At 38.0% G+C, this 25,465-nt stretch overlaps 1 protein-coding gene across 50 annotated transcripts in view; it reads left to right on the top strand.

The window, feature by feature from the left end:
* camk2b1 (calcium/calmodulin-dependent protein kinase (CaM kinase) II beta 1) overlaps positions 1–25,465 on the top strand; it is an 86,431-nt gene that overhangs the window by 33,264 nt on the left and 27,702 nt on the right. For 8 of the 50 annotated variants that reach the window (XM_008417821.3, XM_008417816.3, XM_081610871.1 and 5 more), the window contains exons 6-15: positions 849–921; positions 5,163–5,265; positions 5,918–6,001; positions 6,154–6,248; positions 8,427–8,549; positions 8,661–8,744; positions 10,600–10,642; positions 13,866–13,961; positions 20,309–20,343; positions 22,266–22,298. In XM_008417821.3, the coding sequence (XP_008416043.1) occupies positions 849–921; positions 5,163–5,265; positions 5,918–6,001; positions 6,154–6,248; positions 8,427–8,549; positions 8,661–8,744; positions 10,600–10,642; positions 13,866–13,961; positions 20,309–20,343; positions 22,266–22,298 (769 nt within the window). Of the gene's footprint in view, positions 1–848; positions 922–5,162; positions 5,266–5,917; positions 6,002–6,153; positions 6,249–8,426; positions 8,550–8,660; positions 8,745–10,599; positions 10,643–13,865; positions 13,962–20,305; positions 20,344–22,265; positions 22,299–25,465 lie in introns of all 50 variants that reach the window. The other 42 variants (XM_008417824.3, XM_081610876.1, XM_008417814.3 and 39 more) reach the window with 9 other exon arrangements.

Genomic DNA, 25,465 nt, shown 5'->3' with positions numbered 1-25,465 from the left:
GTCACTGCAGCTCTACTCATCCATCATCTGATAACATTCATACTTTTATACGTTGTTGTCTCCTGTCAGTCGTCTTCCCGTTAATCATAGCCACCTCTTCCATTGCGGCAGATAAATTATCTAGTCTCACACTTCCGCTGCCTCCTAGTTTCTTTCTCACCGTTTTTGGTCTCTGATGACTTGCCAACAACACATTTATTTCAGTCTTACCAGCCTGTTCTCAAACAGACACAATTTTCAAATGTTATTAATTGCGTAATGACTCTTTTACCTTCTTCATCAATGTTTTCCTTGGCCCCCCTGTGGCCAGCCATATTCTCATGTCCCATTTCCACCGAGGCCTGCTGGGTAAAACACGGATGGTGGAAGGGCATCTAGAGTCAGATGAAATTTCTAATATTTTTTGGATGAGGGTTGTTGAAAAATATATCAAACTGAAAGTAATTGCCACCATCAGCTGGTTCTTGCAAATTAGATTGACATAAAGAAGTCTACTGTTGCAGAATCCACAGCAGTACCATTCTACCACAACAATTAACCCAAAAAAGTCCACTCTAAAATGAATCCTTTATATATTGGTTTTATGCTATGGCTTTAAGGCTAACTCAGAAGCAACAGATTAGCTTCATTTTCTGATCATCTTGCTTGTTTTGGGTCCACCAAAGCCAGCGAATGGTACAAATGTGACACTCTGGCATCAGAAGAGTTTTTTCAACTCTTGTTCTTCTCCTAAAATCTCCCCCACCACCCACCTACCCTTTCTTTTCTGCACCCCACGGCCTGTGCACGGGTTTGCAGTGCTGCTAAGACTAACATGCGCCCCCCCTTCCCTTGGTGTTTGCATGCAGTCATTGCATCCAGCAGATCCTGGAGGCGGTGCTTCACTGCCATCAAATGGGCGTGGTGCACCGGGACCTAAAGGTGAGTGATGGGAATTGCTTTGCTGCCCACATAAAGCTATATATTAATTATATATGTGTGTCTTTGGGGTTCGTGGTTGAGCTGTTTCTGTAGTTTGTGGATTTCTGTTCTGTTTGTAAGACGTTGTAGTTGTTTCTTGCAAAGTCTGAAGAGTTATAGAGGGCTGCTCATATTACAGTTCAGACTGAACATAATACCTGTTTTTTAAATTTGAAAGTCATGTAGATTCAGGGCAAAATGTTCCCTGACTTTTCTACAGGTTTCTTCAGCTATAATAAACCTGTAGCTACCTTCTTGTATAAACATATCATTTAGTGTGTAGAGAGTTCAATCATGCAACAATCGCGAGCATGCAATGCAGGTCATGTAGGCTGACCAATCCTTCTGCTATGTAACCTTTTTGTAGCAGGATTTCTGTCACAGCTGCTCCACATAATATCAGCTGAGAGAGTACCTCATCTCAGGTTCTTGTGCTTGACAGCGAGAAGTAATATCTATTCCTTTATCAGGTATTCTGTGGTTTGGATTGATGCTACACCCATGAAAACCGTTTTCTTGTAAAATAGTAATTATGAACTCGCGATGAGTTTATGTTTACCGGTTGCAGGAAGAACCGGTTGTAAATTTAGAGGGGATTTTGTCAGGAATAATTTGTCAGATTGTCCACACAGCCCTCAGTGCTCTCAGGGGATTTTTTTCTTTTTTTGCTGAGATGCTTTTCCACTTCTCCAAAGCAACATGTCAAATATGATCTGTGTCTATAAACAAATAGAAATCAACCTGTTTTCCAGTCTTGCATTTTGCTGCTTGCGTTGTACCTGCTGGTATTTCTGTCTGTTCTTTCTGTCTGTATGTTGCATCTTGTTTTGCATGATGCACTTTGTCAAGTAGACCTCTATGCAAATGCCAATCCTGGCATTCCAGCAAAGGCTGCTGTGTTTATCGGAACTGTTGTCGGCAAAGGCTTTATTTAGCTTACGCACCTATCCTGTTTCACAGCCACGCACCGGAGAGTGTTTCTCGCAATAGGTCATAGTGTGATGACTGAGGACAGCCCGACTGACATGATCCCTCAAATTAGCAATAGACATGACAACAGAGTCAAGTTGTGACTTTGTGCCAACAAAAACGATCTCAATGCACACACTGTAAAGAAGATGATGCAATGTGCAGTGCGAAGTTTTTCAACCCCCTTGAACTACACACTTTTAGTGTGCATTCACACCATCCCTGTTTAGTCCGCTTTCTTCAAACTAGTTCATTTACCTAGAAAGTCTTGTTCATTTGTGGATGTGTGATTGCAGAACTGAACTCAAAACAAGCCTACAAACCAAGGTTTGGTTCAGTGGAAGTGAACTCTGGCACAGTTTGAATACATATATGAAATCTAAGTGAACCGGAGACTATTCGATAAGCAGGAAGTGAACTCTAGCACAGGGCATTCTGGGTAATACAACCAAAACAAACGAGAAAGTCTAGCTAGCGGCAAAAATGACTCTCTGTCTTTTACAAAAGAGACATCCTTCAACTGCTAAAATCTGACTTCTTTCCATTTTTGTTTATATTTTGTGAAGAAGGAAGTTACGCTCCTGTGTTCTTCAGAAGTTTTCATGTTGTTTCCTTCTGTGGTTCTTGGTGTAGCGCCACCACAGGCAAGGAGGGGAACAAGTTGGGTTGTTTGACAGCGCAGTGTGAAAGCAAACCGCACCATGTGAAAATCTAACAAGTTTTGGACTTTTTGACCTGACTCACACCGAGTCTACTGGACTATTAGGTGTGATAACTCCCTAAGTGTATTTCTTTAGTATATTATGTGATGGAACCAAACACAACCTGGAATAAAAGTGACACAGGGTTTTTAAGGTTTTTAACACATTTATATTTAGCCCCCTTTGATCTGATACCACTACGTAAAATCAAGTGCAAAGTCCGTATAAACACAGCTGTCTGTGAAGGTTTTTTTTAGGGAAGACTAGTGAACAAACAACATCAAGAAACCCAAGACAAACTGCAGACCAATCAGAGAGAAAGCTGTGGAGAGGTTTAGAGCAAAGTCCGGTCATCAAACAACATGTCATGTTCAAAACATTTCAAAAAACATCAATCCAGCATCAAAACTGCAAACGTTGCGATGTAGTGCTCCCTAGGAAAGTAGTAAGAAGAAAGAGGCGTGGGGTTATCTGTGGATCTAACCACAGCGTGTGGAAGAAATGTTTTGGTCAGATGAGGTCAATGAGGCTGAATACAAATACAGAATCATTCTGAAAAAAAAAAAAACTCTTAGAAAGTTTAACCTTGAGCTCTAGCTGTACCATATGTGTATACTGTGGCCCAGTCAAAGTCCAGACATAAGTAGTTAAAAGTGAAAAAATTTGCAGAGTTGGTTTGGATATAACTCTTAAAATGCTTGCAGCTCAAATTGCTAAAAAGTTGGTTTTGCAAAGTATTGGGACAATGTTGCTTAATACAAATGTCAGCCATACTGTTCCGGTTTTTATTTGTCAGCATTTTTAAAACTATGCGTCGTTGGTCTATCACATAAAATATAATTAAATACATTTGTGGGTTTAACATTAGAGTGTTAAAAAGTTCAAGGAGTATAAATACTTTGACTGTAATTTGCCGTTAAAACTCATGGAGTTTTAAAATGCAGCTGCTGGTTAAAACATGTTTTATGTTCTACTAAATCAAAGTTGACTGATTTAGCTGAACTTCAGGTTCCTGGTCTGAAAATTCCTTAAGAATAGGCAGCTTCCCAACGTATGCATACATACCTGCCACTCTCCCACCTCAGTACCAGATCCTTAACTGGTAAATAAATAGAAAAGGAAGTGCGAAAATCTGAAACTGGGAAGTTTTCCAAATCAAACACCCACTCATGACCTGCTCTCCAACGCAGCTTTCCCATCATCTGTCGGTAACCGTCCCTCTCTGCCCTCCTCAACCAAAACCAGCTGCTAAACTTCTCTGCGCTTAGTCTGCCAAAAAGTAGCAGGAGAAAAGGCGGTGCTCTTGTGTCAAGCAGCGCAGATGTTTGTTACTTGATGTTTGAATGTGAGCTCACCTTTTTGATGGAAGCCGCTTCTTCTTCATGAATTTCACCCACATTCGTTGTCACAGATTGTACTGCGCTGGCACCTTCTAAACTCCCTGATTTACAAAAGAAAACCTAACCAAGTGCAAGGAGTGACATGATATAGGCTCAAAATGGAAGCATTACCACTTCTTTTGCCTTCTTGGCTTAAGACACTAGCAGAAACACGTCTGTAACTACGACTGTTTTGAGGACAGGCGAATCGTCTAATTTGAGGACAGAAAACAATGAAAGGATGCCGGCAGATGCTGCTGCATTGCAGGGGAAGTGGTGACAGAAATCCAGCCTAAATATAATGTCCTAATTTTTGATTTCAAAAGGTTTGGACACATGTTACTCTTCACTGATCTATATTAGGAAACAGCTGCTTTAGCTAATTGGAAGAACAAAAAGGATGTTAAAAAAACTTTACAAGTTGAATCTTCACTGACAAAAAGAAGTCTTTCCCCCCCCCCCCCCGTGTTAACTTTGAAGTTAAGTGTTTGGGTGGGCGTCTAACTCCCCAGGTATCGACTGAAATAATTGAGTCTACCTGTGCAAATTAAAGGGTAACTTTGATAATCAATCTGACATAATATGTAAGTAATCATGTTAGCAATCCTGGTGATTATCCAGCATCAAGATTATTGTAAAAAATGATAGCCCCAGATCATATTTTGTGTTAATATTTCCCCCGGGAGGGCTTTATGCAGTAGTCAGAACTGCCTGTTACCTTTACAGAGGCAATGATGAAGTGAGACTAAGGAGAAGAAAGTGAGAAAGAGCAGAGACCAGTGGGGATAGATGCTCATTATTAGAGCTCTCCTCTGACAGAGAATAATGAGGCTAGCTGCATTATGTAGGCCACAGAGATGCAGCCTATAGAGCCTCAGTGCATGAGGCCAGGAAATAAGAATGCTGCAGACTTACCAGGTTTGACTGCTGTAATGTGGACCAACTTTTGCTGTAAATCTGTTATCTGTCAATGCATGAATAAAAACACAAAACGTGTGCCTTGAAAATGTTTGTCTTGACTGAAAGCAGCCTTTATGAACCCCTTTGCAAACTTTTTTGCATGTCTGCTTCTAGCTTTTACTCCATGAGGATTGTGGTTTTCTTGTCCTATAAGTTCTTTGATAACTTGTTGCCGTTTTCTTCTTCTCTTCAGCCAGAGAACCTGCTCCTCGCAAGCAAGTGTAAGAACGCTGCAGTGAAGCTTGCCGACTTTGGCCTGGCCATCGAGGTCCAGGGGGATCAGCAGGCCTGGTTTGGTAGGTATCCCAGAAACAACAGCACTAAATCTGGGGTGCATTTTATTTAATTGACATACTAAACTACTCTGTCATTGTGTTTTGTTCCCTATATGGAGGCAACTTTCTCATTTTATCAGCTAAACACATTAAAGAGTACAGCTTGGATAACAAAAATTTTGTTGCATTTTTTATGTCTTCCTAAATTTGTGTTCTGTATAAAGTTGTGATTATAATATTAACTTTTGTAGAGAAGGAAGTTACTGTTTTAGTTTTTGTGTAGCCAACCATTTTTTATTTGTTGTAGGGTGCAATGAGAAAAATATATTGTCATAAGTAAAATAATCTGCCAGTCAAACTAGTACTTTTTCATCAATAGTAATAAATAAATTACTTAAAACAAGCTAATATTTCTCGTTGAAAATTTACTTGTAAGCTACTTTTGTCCTGTTTCAAGTGTGCTGAAACTAGACCAAAAATTCTTAGTAGGATTTTGTGTTTTTGCAGTGAAACTGACTGAAGGTGTTGGTATTTGTTAGACAAATAGGTCACAGTGTCTGACTGAGAATTTCCAGCAGCTCAAGGCTAAAATACTGATTATTTTGTTGGTTTCTCTGCACACTGTACAATCTGTTGCCTTGCTAATCAATAGTGGATGTTTTTTTTGCTGCAGGGTTTGCAGGAACACCAGGATACCTGTCCCCTGAGGTATTGAGGAAGGAGGCATATGGCAAACCTGTGGACATCTGGGCCTGCGGTGAGTTGTAGAGAAACACACTCGTTTAAACACAACATCCATATGGTATTTCCTAAGTGATCACACACAAAACAGCAGAAGGTTGAGTTGATGTTGTGTGTTTTTTTTGTTTCGTCGGTGTGTATGTTTTCTTGTGTGTGTTTGTGACTCAGGGGTGATTCTCTACATCCTGCTGGTGGGTTACCCTCCTTTCTGGGACGAGGACCAGCACAAGCTGTACCAGCAGATCAAGGCTGGGGCTTATGATGTGAGTCTGCGCTCTTTTTCCCTTCTCCTCCTTCCATCGCGATGCCCTCCCTGCTGCTCCCGCTGCCCCCGTTCCCTTTTGGCTGCTCTTACGTAACCGAGTCGCCTCATTCATATTTCAGGGGGTCCAAGAGCGCAGGTTTCGCCATGGATCGCAGTGAACTTCATGCCAAATAAACACAGAGAAACTGACTGACTCTCTGGCAGTGATTCTGTCCTCATGGGACACAGGCCTTAGTGTTTATGTTTAAACACAACAGGACCTGATGGGTTGAGGTTTCTGAACAAATTGCTGGAGGCTCTGCTTGGACTGGCCTTTCAGTTTTAATAAACAATCCGACCAAAGGGAGCCACTGTGGCTTATATGTAAAAATCATCTAAAACATTAATAAAGTTGGTAAAAGTAGTTCTCAAAATTTATCAACATGTGCATTGATTATCTGTTCTGGGAAGACATTTTCTCTGCATGTTATTAATGACCTTAAGTTTGAACTTTTCCCAACCTTTTGCACTTTTGATTTTTTTTTCTTTTCCAGTATTTTCTTTTCTTTTTTTTATTGCACTATGAAAATCGAAGAAGCTTCTCAAAATGAGTCCTGAGCAGCCATGTTGGGTTGATTAGTGCAGTCATTACAAAGCACAGGGGCGGGAACACTGAGCAGCGTGCATGAATTAATTGAAGCATTCAATCAAATACAGTCTGGCTCTTTAGAGAGCTTCACTCCTGCAGACAGAGAATGATATCTTCTTTTGAACATTTAATCATGGAAGGCTATTTTAGGGATGTTATGCACTATATTTATCTTATAGAGACCAAAAATATGAAATTTATGTATTTAAAATTAATATAGGGTGTTTTGCAAATCTGAAATTATGCTGCTTGTTTTAGCAAATATTTACAAAATATTTGTTCTTTAGATTTAAAGACTTATGGCGTAATAAGACTTATCAGTATGGACGTATGTTTATGTATAGTAATCTTAGTATTAAGTGTGAATAAATTGTTAACACTAAATGCAATATATTATACTTTAGATCAGATACATTAGAAGACCAAAATACAGCTGACAATTCTATATAAAAGGGTTGAGATGATGTTCCAGAGAACATTATTATTATTATTATTATTATTATTAGGGTTTTTCCACCAGTGCTAAACTGGGACTCATACTAGAGCCAATTCCCAACTGGCCATTACATCATCACATAACTTAAAATGCCTTTTTTAGTCAAATCTTTAAAACTTTCTCTGTTGTAAGCTAATTATGTAGAAGATCACTGTGCAGTGAGTGTTTTTATTCACATTGCAACAGAAGCAAACATCTGTATTAAAAAACATGATATACCTAATTTATAGAGATTGTTTTAAACATGATTTCTATTTTAACACTACATTTGTAACATCATTTCTGACTGATTGTTAATCCTGAACTGCAATGCCCAAAGTTTTAATCTGAAATTGTAAATACTTACTTTATTAATTGATTTGTGACCTGGAACGGTTTTAATCTGGATTTATAAATACCAGCTGGGAATATTTAACAAGTAAAAATATCAAGTAATCTGCAGTCTTTGTTTATACCCAAGAGCTGGATTTATAAATAAGTCATAAAAACCTGTGTTTATAAACTGTGTTTAAAATAACATTTATAAATTGGGCTAAAAATATCAGCTGTCAATGTAAATCTAGCAGTGCACTGAGCTGCATTCGCTACATGACAGGTGGTATTAAAACAAACAGCCGAAGGCCTGGAGACGGTACACGTGTGTTATTGCAAAACTAATCTGACTTTTAATATTGTTGAAGCTAGGTATGTCTAAATGTCTGCTTTTTTTAGGTCCTAAGTCAAAAGTGAAACATTGTTTTGCAGTTTGGTTTACACAACCCCAGTGCAATCAGTTCTTCGTCTCACAATAAGAAATGGTGCTAAGATAACACCAGTAAAAAAGCACTAAAACTCGTCATTATGAGCTGCTAAGTTGAGTTTCATGTGATGTTTATATGCGTTTTGGACATCTGTTCTGCTGCTATATTGCATATGCCTGTACTTCACTAATGTCCTAAGCTGTACCTTTAAAAACTGCAGAGAAGTTTGACTCTATTCAAACATGAGCAACAACCAACATTTTTATTGTTGGATTGCCAACTAATTTAGGGATATTTCGTTGTGTTTTCTAGTTTCCATCCCCAGAGTGGGACACAGTCACCCCAGAGGCAAAAAACCTGATCAACCAGATGCTTACAATCAACCCAGCCAAGAGGATCACTGCTCAGGAGGCGCTTAAGCACCCATGGGTCTGCGTAAGTGGTCCCTTCTTTGCTATTTAACTAAATTCAAGCTTACAGATGGCAAGACCGAATGTTTCCATGTTTTTTGTTTCTTATGTTCTCTGCTTTTCTTTGTCTTCGCAGCAACGATCCACAGTGGCATCTATGATGCACAGACAGGAGACTGTGGAGTGCCTGAAGAAATTCAATGCCAGGAGGAAACTCAAGGTTTGTTTGCATGCTTTCAGTCTCCAACATCTCACTCCTCTCCTCTAAAAAACTCATGTGAGCTAAAATGAAATAAATTTTCCGATTCTTCTTGTCTATATTTTTTAAGTCTTATTTTTTATTTCAGTATTTATGAGAACAGCACACATTGCTCTGAATATGCGGTCAAGTGAATAATTATTTCCGTTAGATGATATATAATGAACACATGATATATTTAAAGGGACCTGTTATGCAAAGTTCATGTTTGGCACTTTTTATAATTATTTTTGGGTTTCTGCTGCTTCTATAAAACAACACAAATATATTTTTAGTAATAAGTTCATGTTTTTTGGCATCTGAAAAAAAATCCATTTCAAAAACCTCCCGAATGTAACGTCATGCTGCACCGTTACCTAGCAACCCCAGACTTGGCCAGCCCATCGCCTAGCAACCCAAGTAGAGCTCCAGCATGTTTGGTCAACTGGTTTTACAATGGCTGCTGGAAAAGACAAGAGTTTTGTTGTTGACTTATCACACAGTAACCACTTGTTGCATTCATTTTGGTTGCACAGGATTCTCCACTTCTACTTTTCAAAGATATATAGATGTGTGTTTGCTCATCTGTTTGCAGCCATTTTCACTTGTGAGTGTAAACTTAGAGTTGGGGGCTATGGCCAGCAGCAGCTTATTTAGATTTGAAGTGACAAGGGATTATTATCATTCCTAGATATCACTATCTAAAAATAATTTTGTACAAAAAATATAATGAGCGTGTTTTGTATAACTCATAGACCTAACTTGCTGTGCAAATAAGCATAATAGGTCACCTTGAGATAGACCTTATAGTTAAAATGAGGTAAAAAGAGCAAAGTTGCGTTGTATTCAAAACTTTTCCTTTCATGCTGATTTATTGCTGACATTTTGTGTGGATATAACAGCTTAGCCGTTGGAGCATGACACTGTTACCCTGCTGCTTTCGGCCTCTCTTGGCACGGCTCAAATACCAGCTCATAGGAAGCTGGAAACAGAAGCGCAGGTGGCTGCAGGCAAATGTTGCACCATTCAACCAGCATGCCATCAGCTGCCACCAATTCTCTCTGGCTTTTCACGCTCAAAATATAAACAGGCAATGAGATGATTGGAGTCAACAAAAAGCAAAATTAAATTATTTTAATATTAGAACATCAAGTGGGGCCACCAGCGTCCTGAATTCTAGAGGAATAATCGGTTCTTTCTGTTTGTTCGTCACAAACGACTGTAAATCTGACAATTGAAGTTTGAAATCGGGAAAGTTGAAGAAAATTTTGTGTTGAGTGGGACTGCATCTGGTTACATTTAAAAATATGCCATTAACATTTGAGGAGCTCTACTCTTTTACTGATACAAGTTTTACAAAACCCAAAAAACTTTTAGCTGGAAACGCAATAAAACTATTGAACTATTTTTACTTTAAATGTAGTTGTGCATCACCATTTTGGCCTCTCACTGATGTTCTAATGTTAAATCAGGAATTTACAAAGTATTGGTAGCTCCAGCTAAGAACCTTTTTTATTTTTTCCCTTCAATTTCTCCAGTTTGGTTGAATCTTCAATTTGAAATTACAATTTTATTGTTAATCAGTCACATCAAACTCAAACTGTGCTTGATTGCAAGTTGAGTAGATTTCACAATTTTCCAGAAAACAACAACACTTTGATTTTTAATGTCTTAACCTGATTCCAGAGTTTTTTAATTTTTTATTTTTTATTTTCAATTTTAATCAAGAAGTAAAAATATCTGGACAATGGCTGATTAATGAGCTTCACAGTGGATGCTGTTTCATATAAAGATGATTCTGATTAAATGTTTTCTGTGCTTTCTTGGCTCCTGTTAGGGGGCGATTCTTACAACCATGCTGGTTTCCCGAAATTTCTCAGGTAAGACCATTATGACCTTTTAGTTTCTTTAACTGTACCTCTAAAGTAACAAAAGTCAGTTACCAGCTTTCAGTGTAACTAAACAGTTTGTTGAGTTGCAAGTCTGTTATGTTACGTTGTGATTGGAGCGTGCCATCATCTTGGAAGAAAGCTAAAATGATGGCATGCACCTTTTGAACACAGGTAACAGCAAATCACTTCTCTCCTTTAACCTAAGAATGTTAATTTGAAGTTTTTAGAGCATGTTATCAAAAGGCAAAATCACATTATCATTTCATCGCAGCTCAGCTTCAGTGTTTTCTTTAACTATTATTGTTCACTCAGCTGTTTTTAAAACAACAATGTTTCACAGATCCAGGACAGAGGTTAAAAGCTCAAAATGATAAAGCAAAACTACTTGAACCTTCCTGACAGAAGTTTGCTCCGATTTGACAAGACGTCGCCAACAGGGGCACAAATTTACGTCCCCTGACAAACTCAAATTAGTCTGAAACAGATCTGCAAATATGAAAATGATCCAGTATTTCTTAAAAATAAATATCTTTGAGTCTTCTTCCTAAAGTGATAACTTCTACACCGAAGAGTGTTGTGCTCAGCTTACTGATCAGCAATTAAAGATTCTTAAATCAGTACAGAGATGGCCAATTTATGTCTATTGCTAGCTGGGAATTATGGTCCAAAGCACAATGACAAAGTATTTTGGATTTAATTTTATACTTTTATAATAAAATAAAGAGAACACTGAAATTGATCCGAAAGCTGAAGATGCATAATGTCTTTGTTCTTGTCTTTGTATGTCTGTATATCCCTGTAAAAATCCTAAGCAGGATTTTGAACCTGCAGAGTAATAAAGTGAGACAGAGTCAATATTTGCCTCTCACTGTTTATAAAACCTGGTTTTCCTGTGGAATTTATCAGTTTTTAACTTTAATTATTGATGAAAAACATGAAAAGTGACTCAGCAGTTCCTGTTAGTGGGGCGTTTTCTACTTTTTGTGGTCAGTGAAATAAAAAGTTGTAGAATTACAACGTAATACTGAATCCCAAACTGGGAGAAGAAGTAACTTTTCAAAATAAGATCATGCCTGCAGCGAATTGCCCTGGAACTTTCCTGATGATATTTGACCTTAATTTAGATGAATCATTAAAGGTTTGTGTCGTGTGAAATGTGTGTGTGTGTTCTGTGTGTGTTTATGTGCCTATGCTGACACGCTGCTTTAGTAAACATGACTCACAGTGGGCTTTCTGACTCTGTAAGCTGCACAGTTGGAAACTGTCTGAGGATCCACTTTGCGAGCACTCAGCCGACTCCCACAGCCACATACGCTCACGCTGACCCAGGTGTATAGCGCGGCTGTTTCACCTCTCTCAAGCGCCTTTTCTCACTCTTTTTCATCTTCGTAGGTACTGGTACTCCATTATAAGTGTGAGGCCATCAGGTGGATGAGTCAGAGGATGAAAAAGAACTCTAAAAGTTTTATTTTTATAAAAAAGCATCAGTAGAAGGGAGTTGCTGCCCAGTAAATCAAACCAATGAATACTTTTTGCATTTTTTTGGCTGTATTTCCAGCATTTTTGATGAGTCATCCATTACACAAAAAGTGCAGCTGGACAAACAGAGGCGGTGCTATTTATTTTTCTTATGTTGATGTAATACGTTTTACCATAAAAAGTAAAAAAAAATAAATAAATTTTCAATTGTCCTCTTTTGAACCTGTGAAATGAAATACAGCCCACATTCATGCGTCAAATAATACTGGCAGTTTCTAAGGTCAGCAAGCACTAACACAGCCACATAAATATTAACACTGGCTAAAAATGGCATCATTACCATTATCATCATACTAACATTAAGGCTTTTACTGAGAAAGTAGAATGTTAAGCTTCAAACAGACAAAAGATTTGTGTCTTTCTACCTGACATCTTTCCTAAACCTCCAAATATTGTCTCTGGTCACACAACTTCAGTCAGAAGTTAACATTCGCTCATTATGAGCATGAATGCAGCTGCGTTTTAGGCTTTTAATAATTTATTTGAGTCTTTTCATTTCCAGGATGGAGTGATTGTATTACACACAAGAGTAACACATAAACAAATAATTCAAGTGTCTGATTGTGGATCTAATCCATGTAATGTAAAAATTATACAGTTTCACATCCGATCATTGAAATGTATTAATTTGAGATAAAACATTTTTTTGTTGCAATCACAATTGATTGCAGCTGCACTGCAAAAATACAACATTTTACCAAGTATTTTAGGTCTACTGTAAATATCTTAATATACTTGAAATAAAACAAAATGAACTAACAAGTAAGTTTTCAGCAAGATTCAGGAGCTTTTTCTTAAGTCAATAATTTCTCAATATTGATTAAAGTACTAATAGTACTAGTCCCATTGGCAAATAACTTACTTATAACAAAATATTGTTCCCAAGTGAAATAATCTGCCAATAGAGAAAGTACTTTTTCATCAAAATTAAGGGATTTTTAACTGAAAACAAGCTCCTGTATTTTACTTGAGCCTCAATTTTCCATATTATTTTGAAGAGGAACCACATTTTTTGTATTTAAATTGGTTTTAATGTTTTGAACCAAACCAATAAGAAAGTGACACTTTTAAATTCTATATTTTTATAAATGAGAGCTGAACTAATTTTATTTGTTATTTCTGTTGTTTTGTTTATATTTTGGATATTTAATATGTCTTAAAGTTCCAGTGTTAAATGTAGAATGTAATGTTTATTGAACTTGTTACGTTCTTGTATTATTGTGCTATTACCTTTGTACTAGAAAATATTCTCAAAACAACGATATTATTGTTTATCGCAATAACTTCTGGGACAATTTATCGTCCAGCAACATTTGTTATCGTGGCAGGCCTGTATATGTATGTGTAAATTCAAACTAGGTCACTCTTGTTTTTGAAACTCCATCCTGGGAAAAGAATGATTGAGATACATTTTTAAAAGACTGAAATGAATGACATTCCTGCCAGTGATGACTTGATGTAAAATTCTCACCGGAGCTGTAAATGGATCCCCACCAGTGAGCCCTTCCTGTCCTCCAACCCCTCCCCTCGACCTCCTGCTCACCGACTCACACTCTTGAATATCGTACCCATCCTTTCCCTCCTCCATCACCTCTTTGATCCCTTTCTCCCTTCTCCTTTAATGTCTAACTCTTTTTCTTCACGTGTTACTGGGTTTTTGGATTTTTAACAGTCGGCAGCAGGCAGACCACGGCTCCAGCCTCTGTGACTGCGGCCGCGGCAGCTGTGGCTGCAGCCGCCGGCACCACCGCAGGGCTGGTGGAACAAGGTAGCACGGTGGCGCACCCAGGGCATGCCACCCCGCTCCCCCTCTGCTCCTTCTCTGTTCACTTGATTTTTTTTATTTTGTTTTTATCTTTGACCTCATTCTAAAATTTTCTCTAACTCTCATTTCATGTTGTTCCTCTTCTTCTCCCTGAACATGGGAGTTCAGAGCATGATGGCTGACCACACTGCTAACTACATCTGTCATCGAATCATCAGATGCAGGACTAGCTTAGTTTTCATCCAGTTATTTAGCCAATTATTTCAGCTCTTCCTTTTCATGCAAGCCAACATTTTTAATGTTTAAATTTAAATTTAGACAAAAATATGGACTCTTGTCACTTTTAAACACTTTGAATATTATATGATTATACAAAACTGTTTATATTATGGCTGGGCAATAAACTGATTTTATTCATGAATTAGATTTAATTTTCCACCAATGCACTCCTGTGGTTTCCATAGTTCAGAGTGATGTCGGCACGCCCAAGGCAGCCATCTTGTTGGATTTGGACGTTTAGTTCAGGCCAACTGTATGGCGTTTTGTAAATTATGAGAACAAAGCCAATGCATCACAGCAATGCAGTAATAGTAATACAAGAATAAAGTGATACAGTAATAAAGTTGAAATAAAATGAGTCTCAGTATCAGCTAAATAAAGTTGAGCATCTTGTGAAGTTATAGTTTGATGTAATTTCTACGGATAGGGAAACATTTAATCTTTCAACATATCAGCATCAATTTATTATCAGCAGCAGGACTTTGAAGTGTTTTGAAGAAGAAAAACACAAAGGTGCTTATATAATCTCTTAACTCCATCAAAGCTTTTTACTAATTAAAATGACTTTTAATCTTTATTTTAGGATGTTCTTTATTCTGGTAATATTATAACATGACTATATTATTTATTAGACAAACATTCTCATTGCTTGGCCCCAATACTCCATCATGGAAGGGATGATTGAAATAAAAGCCACTTTTTAAAAGTATTTTCTGTCATTTGTATTTTTTATTTATTTTTTTTTAGAAAAGAAAGCAAGAAAAAAAATAGATTAGGTATGAAAAAATTTGAGATTTTATTTTTAAACATCACCCAGCTCTAACTTATATTTACAGAGAAGTGATTTACCCACTAGACGGCATTACAAAACATTTAATCTCTCTTGATATGTTAAATTAGTTCAGTATTTAACTGATTATTTTAGTTTTATGTGATTATTTTGCATCAGTTCTTTAGAATGAGATGTAGCGGATGAAAGCCTAGCTACGACCGTCAGCGCTCATGTCACTTCTTGTCTGAGATCTGATGGTGTGGCTTCGGTGCCGATCACTGCTCTGTCATCACTCCGTTTCATCCCGTCCTCTTCTCTCATACAGAGCATGGCCTTGCTCCAGTCAGACTGATGTTCTGTCCCTGTGTTTCCTCTCAAACTCTTCCTATCATCTTGTGTCTCATCCCCTCATTTTACATCCATTCTTTTATCCCATCATCAAACATTTCTGCCTCTCTGATTTTCATCTTCGTCCTTCACGCCACCAGGTTCTTCTCCATATTTTCATCAGGTTTCCATGTTACCACCGTGTCACTCCCATCTCAGCTGTTCTCTTCACTCTTCTTTCCCTCTCTTCTCTTTTCTCTGTCGGACAATGACACTGGAAAGTTCACCCCCTGCAACTTTTAAGGATGGAGCTGCCCGAGAGCTGCCAGTGAATGCTGCATGGGGCACTGGACTGGTGCATGCGCTGCTGCACAAAAGGGATTTTTGGTGCATGATGAACACTGCAAATGATGCAAGACTGGGCATGCTCACATAGTCAGACGTTTAGGATGTTGGTTTATTGACCTCCGTTTGACCTTTTAATGGTGTCTACGGAGCGTTTAATAGTACTTCTTAGCATCTTTTTTTATATTAGCATGCCTACAGAGAAACTTTTGAGTCAATAGAAATATGATTTATTTTACATTGATTAGTCTAAATATGTTGAAGAAAGATCTGTGCAAGATGAAGCATGGTATGAACACAGCCTGGGACTTTAATGCTTCATAAACACAAAAAAAGACCAAAACAATTTCCTTCGAGTCTAAATTTCCGACCTTGTCAAAGTCGCAGTTGTTTGTAATATGTCTGTTGAGGATTGTTGCTGAGACTGTCAGTACCAAAGATGAAGTGCTGATTCTTTATCCGGTTCAGTTGGACCATATAGGACTATAATACTGACCTAGTTCGCGTTGATATCACAGCTTATTGTTGATACTGCAGAGCCTTGCAATGTTTTTTATACCCATTAATCTTTTCCACATTTTGTCACATTGCAAACATAGACTTTGATGGGATTTCATTAATTAAACAACATTAAGTTGTGGGTAATTGTGAAGTTGGATATCTTAAAAATGATATTTTATGCTTTCTTGAACAAGTTAGGATAGGACTATGGACTATATAAAACACATTGTTTAAATTTTTTGCACAAAACCATTATTACATAATAAGATTTCAGTCTCCTCAGATCTGCCTGTTTTGAGCTTTCAGAATGGACTGTTTTAGGGCCTTTGTCTCTTTAAATCCAAATAAGCTGCTGCTGTCCCCCCCCCAACTTAGCATTATACTCTCATGTGAAAATGGCTGCAAACAGATGCACAGTTATACAACTGTACATCTTTGAAAAGCATCAGTAGAACCTCCTGCACAACTAACAAGAATGTAGCAAGTGTTTTCTGGATGGTAAGACAAAAACAAAACACTTTTCCAGCAACCATTGTACAACACATGCAGCGGGAAAACCAGCTGACCAAATATGCTGGGGCTCTGTTAGGGTTGCTAGGTAACGACATAGTGTCCGGCAGTTGTGACTTAAAAATTTGGGAGGTTTTAGTTTAAGCTCCTGGGCTATTTTAAGACTCAACCGGAAGTATTCAAATGTGCAAGATGTGAATTTTGTATAATAAGTGGTTTTCTGGGCTACAATTGTTGTTTTTATTTTCCCAGCTAAGTTTTCTAGTTTTTAATCACAGTAAACTCTTCACAAGGTGTGTGTGTTATCATAGCTAAGTCTTCTGAGATATTCTTGGTTTCTACTTTTAATCTTTGTTGCTCACTCAGACCTTTCTAATGATGTACAGTAAAACGTGGATCTGAACCCCAGCGTGTTCATGAAAAAACGTTTCATTTTATTTGTCTGAGCCGGTCTCTGTCGATGAAAACCACTTACACACAGTGCAATAACTCTCCAACATGACAGCCTCGCTGTCAGCTAAGGAGATGTAAGTAGTGGCTGTGTCCTTGTTTCGGTGGTCCACCGGGACCCCCTCGGTCCTCTCCATGTCCCTCAGCTTCCATGAGGCTCCACTCAAATATTTATAGTGATCTGCCTCACTAGCTTACTGGAGGCCCTGTTCTATTTTGTGCATCATACACACACATGCAGTCACCATGTAGCAGCTCAGTAAATGCTGTTTTAATGAGAAGGTACTCCAGGCAGTCTTGCACCTGAGTGCAGCTTGTTCCAGCCTGTTAATGTGAATCCATGCCCATCCTTGCTCTGTTCCTGCAGTGATGCATCGTGCTATTTTTGACGGATTCTTGTTCGTTTTGTTTTTAATCTGTTCTTCCTCTCTCTTCTCGCTTCATGTGTAATTTTTGGCAAGGTAAGGAGCGCCCTTCCCCCCCCCCCCCCCCCCCCCCCTGCCCGCATCCCCTGTTTTCCAACTCCTCTGGTATCAAATAACCTCCAGTATATTCTGATTTTTCAGGTATCCTCAGAGCTCCCTCACTTTGCTCTGTGTCTAAAATTGTCTTTAGTGTGCATCTCTAACGTCTGGATGCTCAGTGAGACTGCTTTCGCTCCCCCCCCCACCACCCACTTTACAGTTTCTCTTGTCTCTCATGTTCTCTCCTCTTAACAAACCACCAGAGATTAGGAGAGCTTGAACTTGACTCTTTTCTGACCCCGTTTCTTCTCCTTCAGAAGCAGGCAGCGTTTGGGAACAGTGTGCATTCATGCCACTTTCTCCTCTATTTGGATAATATTGTGCTTACTTATCATTTCCTTTTGCCCCCTTCCCCCTTCTTTACTGCTGAATATGAAAATTTACATCAAGCATGAGATGATCGGTGAGGCAGACATGAAAGCCAGGAAAAACTGGGGAAGATTCTGCTTCCCTTCTATTGTTTTTTTTCTCTCTTGTTTTTTTTTATTTATATAAATTCTTGATTTCAAAATATTCAAACATATGCTTAAAGTCTAGTTCCATAAAAGAGCTTATTAAATCCAAATCCTTCTCTATATCTGCTTTTGAAACATGTTTAGAGACAAAAAAAATCAGGGAGCAAGATGTTCAGAGTACGAGAGGAACGAGGGAGATGAAAAACATGAGAAGGAAAAGAAGGGAAACATGCCAGACTTCCAGAAATAGTGGTTTTACGTAACTGGCGGGATGCTGATGTGATTGCATCTGATTAGACTTGAAACTGCACTCAGCCACTTGAAAAGATTTCATCCGTGGAAGTAAGAAAGACCTGAGAGTGACACTTTAACCAGCAGGTCATGTTTTATTCACTTAAATGTACCAACAGGAACATATTGCTCTCCTTTAGGTTATAATGGTCATATTTTGCAATGATGGTGTACCTGATATAGTACAATTAAGTTAATCTATGTACTTCTATTTCACAATAACATGCTGACTCACTTAAAAGAATCCAAACTTTAATTTTATTTAAATATCTAACAATTGTTTTAATCTTCACTACAAAAACACATAATCTTGCCAAGTATTTTTGGTCTAGTTTCAAGGGCAAATATCTTAGTACACATTAAATAAGACAAAACTAACTTACAAGTAATTTTTCAGCAAGATATAGGAGCTTGTTTCACATAAATAATTCCTTAATATTGATAAAATAGAAGCACAAGATATTCTCATTGCATTCTACAACAAATAAAAAAACAGTTGGTTATGCAAAAACCAAAACTTAAAACTTTAAACAGTTTAAGTTAAATAAAGCTACCAGCTCCCTTCTCTACAAAAGCCATTATTGAAATCATGAGTTTCTAGCTTATTTTTTTTTAAATGATGTGGCAGAGATTTGTATCAAGAAACATTGTGATTCTAGTACTTTTTAAATCAATATTAAGGAATTAATGAACTAATACAGTATCTGATATCTTGGTGGAAAGTTAGTTGTAAGTTAGTTTTGTCTTATTTCCAGTCTACTAAGATATTTGCAATAGAAACTAGACCAGAAATACTCAGTAAGATGTAGTGTTTTTGCAATGTTCTAGCTCGACTTGCTCCACCAACATGTCTGGCTTAGATTTTGAGCCCCTCTGGGGGAAAATGTTAATTCAAAGCAGTCAGACTTCCTTCTATTTCTTCTTGAGCAGAACTACCTCGCAGACTGCTTATAGTTTCCATTAGCTGATTGTTAGTTTTAATATTCATCAGAGAACTGAGTCTGAAGTATTATTCCCGCCTCACCCCTTCCCTCATTACCCTTAATTAGAAAGCAGACTGAAAACTAATCCTCCTTAAGGCCTCCACAGGCAGGGCTTATTGTTGGGTTTACATGGTCGCCGTGTGTGGTGGCCGCCATCTTTGTTTCAGCTTTCTTCTCGTCCCGAGGGGAACATTAGAGTCGGGGTACTTTTTATTTCACTGACAACAACATTAATATGTTTCTTATTCACTCCTAGAAATGCTCTCTAGCTTGAAAGTACGCTTAAAATTCCAGTTGCATTAACTTCTCATCCGTTTCCGTTTGAGTTATGGAACAAAAAGACTCAACAAAACCTCTGATATATTCAGTTTTGCCAATAAAAGCAAATTTTCTGTGAAGTGCATGTTGTTTTGAAAGGAAGCAACATCAAGAAGAGTTGGACTCTTAAATGAGTCACTAACTTAAAATAGTGATGGAAATTGGAGGTAGGTGTGATTTCTTAACTGGAAGGTGCCCCAAAATAGTTTTTCAATATCTAACTGAGGCTACAGCTGCTAATTTTTTCTTTTAAAAAACAATGATTGAGTAAAAAGTTGAGCTGTACAATATTAAGAAAATGTGACTCGATAATTAACCTACATTTTCCATTCTCTCTCCTCTAAGTTGTAGCCTCTCTGTAAGATCTAGGTCAGGTGTGAGCAGAAGTCCATCCAGCTTACCAAATAGAAATCTATCTTCCATGACACATGAAATATAATTACCCACCAGAAATTGCACTCTTTGATAAAAAATTTCTCATTCAGGATGTTGTGCAGCTCAACTACATGTCTTTGAAAGATGAATCAAAGTAAAATCAACTCTGAATTTCTGAATGTTTAACTGTTGTTTTTTTTTGCATTCATCCCTGCAGCAGCCAAGACCTTGCTCAACAAAAAGGCAGATGTTAAGGTAAGACTTTATTGTCTCCCTCAGACGTTTCAGGCCTTCTTTCTCTTCTTTGTTTGTCCTTGTTAGAGTCTGTCTTCTCTTCCTCTTTGCTTTTTTGTCTGGCTTATTTTTGTTTTTGTCAAAAACAGATGTATTGTCTTGTCTTTTCTAGTGATAGAGGTTGGATTTGTGGGTTTGTTTTTCACTTGTGTGCATCCAAACGAGATCTTGTGAGTTTTATATCAGGCAGTTTTAGATACTTTTTAATTTAAACACAACTCTTATCTGGACGCACATCTGCTCTGCATGTTGCTTCCACTAGTGCGTCCTTCTGATTGCCCCTTTTTATTTTGAATCCTACCATTATCTGCGTCTTCATTATTGAATATAACCATCTGTTAGCCCTCCTCATTTTATCACTTCCTCTCCCTTTCGTTGCTTCCTTTTCCTCCTCACCCCATCTGGTCGTTAACCCCACGTTTCCGCTCATCCTTTAATGAAGATCTCTCGCCATCCCACGCTTACCGAGACACTCCGCAGTAACACATCCCACACACAGCTCCCATCAGCGCGTCTGCATGCATGGCGCCGAAGCATGGAACATACTACTCCGCTATGCGTTATGTTGTGGTTTGCACAGGTGTGCGTTTGTCAATATGTCCGGTTTGCCTTTTAATAAAACGGACACCCAGAAAGTGAAAACGTGGGTGTGAGCGTGCCTGCACATGGAGAGTGTGGAAGCGTGGGTGTCGGTGTTGAGTGTGTGTGTTGGTGTGAGTGAACGCCTCCCCCTTCCTGCTCGTTCGGTTCAGCAGGGAATGTGACTCCGGTTCCAGGAATAGCTGCCAGTCTGGACCCTGGAAACTCAAATGACAGAAATAGACTCTTACTTCCAATGTGGCGCTCTCATCGCCTAGCAACAGGCTCCCCACACACTCGCCCCGAAGCATTTCTAAAGTCGTCCTCTTCATTTGCTAATGTCCCCGCTTTTCATCCTTGTTCTCCTCTCTTTGCCTCGATTCTCCTTCCTTCCTCCATGTCCTCTTGTTTTTGGGGCCTCCTCTCATTTGTTTTCCACTTTCTGTTTTTTTTTCTTCTCCCTCCTGGTTCATTAATGCATAATGGCACCTGATGCTTCTCAGCTGAAGCACCTGTCCAGCGCAGGCCAATGGCCTCTCTTTGGCATTAGCTGCCCTTTAGCACCTGTAGCCTCTGCTGCCAGAAACTTCAATTAAAATTTCATTTCACTGCAAAAATGAAAAATCTTACCAAGTATTTTTGGTCTAGTTTCTGGTGCAAATATCTTACTATGCTGAGTTAAAACAAGCAACATTTTAGCAAGAAATATGAGCTTGTTTTAGGTCAACACTTTCTTAATATGTCATGTTATAATTAAAATAATCTGCCAGGGGAACTAGCACTTTTCTTAATCAATACAAGGAATTATTTGCTTAAAATAACCTCTTATCTCTTGCTGAATCAGAAAGTTTTGTCTAATTTCAATTGTAAGATTTTGTATCTTTGCTGTGTATCTACATTTATTATGAAATAACCTGGAAATCTTCAGTTTCTATTGATTATGAATAATTTTCTATTCATTTGTTCAGTTTTTATGGTGCCATCTTGTTTCTTGTAGTTAGAAGAGAGGGTCATTTTTTGTTTGCGTTTACCACCCTGTTTCGCAAACTTCCCTCTCGTGCAACTTTTGCCTGATGTCATTCCTTTCTTGCTTGCACCACCTGTCTTTTGCAAGAGCTTTCAAGTCAGACTTCTCTAAAGACGATCTTCTTTTCATGATTTCTGCTCTTCATTTTTTGGACAGAAGTTGTGTTTTAAATCTTCAGTCGTCATCATTGCTTGTTTTATTTTCTCCCAACCTCTTCTTTTTATCAATCATCTCCACATCCATCAATAAATCCATCTCATCAATTGCCTGAGGACAGAAACGCAAGTCCAGCTCGACTGTCCAGTACATGGTGAGCATGCTGATTACACATTTGAGCCGCCACTCCTTTTTTGATCATGCTGTTCAGCTGACTTTCTTTTGCTTTGTTCATCTCTCTTCCACTTTCATTCCGTTTGATAGCCGGTGTCAGCACATTGCCAAATTACAAAGGTTTTATTTGAATGTAATTTATGTTTTACATGCTGCTTCTGAGTTGCAACAGGGGCTATTTCTCATTAGTGAAATCCTTTTTTATCAACTTAAATTGACTAATAATTGAAGATTTTCCTACAACTGACCCAGTGAAAATGAGGCACAAAGTTTCATAAGGAAAAAGTTTAAAGACAATCATTGTTTTTATAATACTGATTTAAAGCAACTCGGAAGGTGAACAGATTGTATTAAATGGGAACTCTGTCTGAGACTTGGACTGGGATCTTGTTTAAGTCATGTGACTTGCACTCGTACTTTAGAGCAGTGTTTTTCAACCACTGTGCTGCGGCACACTAGTGTGCCGTGAGTGATCGTCATGTGTGCCGTGGAAATTATCCAATTTCACCTACCGTATTTTCCGGATTATAGACTGCTACTTTTTTCCTACACTTTGAACATGCGGCTTTTCTGTGGATTTTTTTTCAACCACCAGGGGGCTCGTTAGCAGGAAGTGAATCATTGGAAGTCAAAATTGGAAATCAAAGAACGCGCTAATTTTCATTTAGAACAAGCACATGCTAGCAGCTGGCACGACAGAGAAATGTTTTCAAACTCATATGATGCAGCTTCTAAGTTGAGGAGTATCGATCTGGCAGTACAGGAGGGAAATAAAGCCGCTGCATGTAAACTCATGAACAAAACCGGATTTGGAGACGGAGAACTGCGTCCTTAATATATCCAGCAGTTATTAGGACGCAGCCCTCTGCTGGGTCCTTATGGGAAACCGAGAGCGGCAGAGATACCAGCGGCATAGATATCATATACGTTAATGTCTATGACCAGCGGCCTGTAGCTCGGTGCAGCTGATATATGCAAGTTTCCGGGGGGAAAAGGGTTAAAAAAATTTGGAATTGATTATCTGCAAATATGCATGAATGTTACTACATTCATTCATCACACACGACAGTCTTGTGGCACTGTTCTGGTGTATTTTTGAAGTGGACATGTTAATTTGAAATAAGAAATGTAAAATATGATCAAAATAAATGTTAGTGTTTATTTGATTCCTATTCAAGACACTTTGATAAGAATGACTACATATGTAATATAGGCGGCTACAGAGTATTTTTGTTTACATTTTTGGTTAGTGGGCTGCCTCATGATTTTTTCATTTAAAACAATGTACCTTGGCTCAAAAAAGGTTGAAAAACACTGCTTTAGAGACTGATAACTAGATTTGGGCTCAACTCCTAAAAACCTAAAACTTGACTCTAATATCTGAGTGCTTGACGTTCAAAAGTGCATATGTTTATTACATTGAAAATGAGGTAAAAGAGAAAAAAAAACTTGATTGAAAAAAGCAATTACAATTGTTCAATGATGTTCTGAAAAGAAGAAATTGTTTACTGTTTGTGATTCACCTAAAAACAACGTGCTTTAAATTCAGAAGCTGCAGCCATGCAGTTTTAGAGACAAAAAATATTGCTTACATCTGATCAAAAACTGTCATTTTGGTCATTAGCGGCTCGAAACTTGATTTGGAGTTGGAAAAAACAAGACTTGAAAAAATGACTCTGGCATGCATAATTAATTTAGCCTTTTGTGAGCATTTTTCAAATGACACGAAGAAGATTTTGGACCACCAACATGGTTCAATTAAAACGCTGATTCTGCTGGAGTTGATTGTCTTCCTCACAGATTGTTGAGTTAATGAGGAATCATTTATCCGATGAGGATGGGCTTGGTTGGTCTTATGTTTGTGTGAAAGGAGGAATTTGTTTGGAAATATCTGCATTTGAGTTTACTGCATGTGAATGTTTGTTGTTTTTATGTCTGTTTTGTGTTTTTGTGTGTTTTTTCTGTTTCTACATGCTGGCCTGCTCTCTCCTTTCCTGTCCTGTGTAAATTCACTGGTGTTTAAATGTCATATTAGAGCAGATCACATTAACACACAGGCACACACATTTCTCTTAATAATTTAAATCAGATGGAAACCAGTGATGTCCAAACTTTTTACCTTGTGGCCAAAATTGTCAAGTTGAAAGTTAGCAAAGGCTCAAATGTAAATGATTGTAGATCTAAAACATAAAATCCAGCAGATTTGAATTATTTAATAAAACAAAGCAAACAAAAATGTCCAAATAATATCTTAAATGTGCATTGTTTCTTACTATCTTTGGATTTTTATGTGTGTATTTTCAGCAACAGGATATGGGTCGCTCATTCTTCAAAACTTTTCCTTTTTTATTTTGTTTGCTAACATTTTCTAAATTGGTGCAACAAAGTCAGAGTAAAAGCTGCTGAATGTTTGTGGTCGTGCTTACTATGAAATGTAATAGTAATTAAATTTACTATAAAATTTTATTAAATTAGTACTTTGTGTCATGGTTTATTTCTCTGCAGGTTTTTAGAAAGGCAGTCAACATTTCATTGTTAGATTTGTTTAACTACATCAACCTGCAACTTTGAGCTGCCATTTTTTGTAGTGCGGCTGCACAAAATCACTTCGAGGGCCACAAATGGCCCCCGAGCCACACTTTGGACACCCGTGTTATGAACCACCTATGACACAGCATAGCAAATTACAGAACTTGAAACTTTTTTTTTTTAAAGGTTTTATCGGCTCTAGTGGTCTTTATTAGAACTTGAAACTTGAAAGTGAAATTAAATCTTTAACTTCCAACGTTATTTATTAACCAGATCAGAATTGAGCTCGCTGAAACTTTCCCCACTTTATGAAGGATTTCTTTCTCCTCTCTTTTAAAAATTTCACTCCTACTTCACACACTTCTTGGCATTAAGGAAGCGCTGACCTCGCTTGACCTCGCACCGATGAGTAGGAACTGCTGAGACGGAACAGATTTGCATGGTTAAGATTTTATGTAATGGGAGCTGACTTTCTAAAAGTGACTCACTTTGATGATTCACTTCCACTCCCAGTATTCTGTCCCACTTAGCAATTTCAAGTTGATATTTTCTCCCAGCAGGATTAATGTAGATTCGATGCCAAACCTCTATGATCAGTGTGATCTAGAAAGGAAGTGT

The sequence above is a fragment of the Poecilia reticulata genome, chromosome 9 (genome assembly GCF_904066995.2).
Source record: "Poecilia reticulata chromosome 9, P_reticulata-male-v2, whole genome shotgun sequence".
Classification (NCBI taxonomy): Eukaryota; Metazoa; Chordata; class Actinopteri; order Cyprinodontiformes; family Poeciliidae; genus Poecilia; species Poecilia reticulata.
The sequence above is the reverse complement of the archived record's forward strand: the minus strand, read 5'-3'. Positions and strand labels throughout refer to the sequence as shown.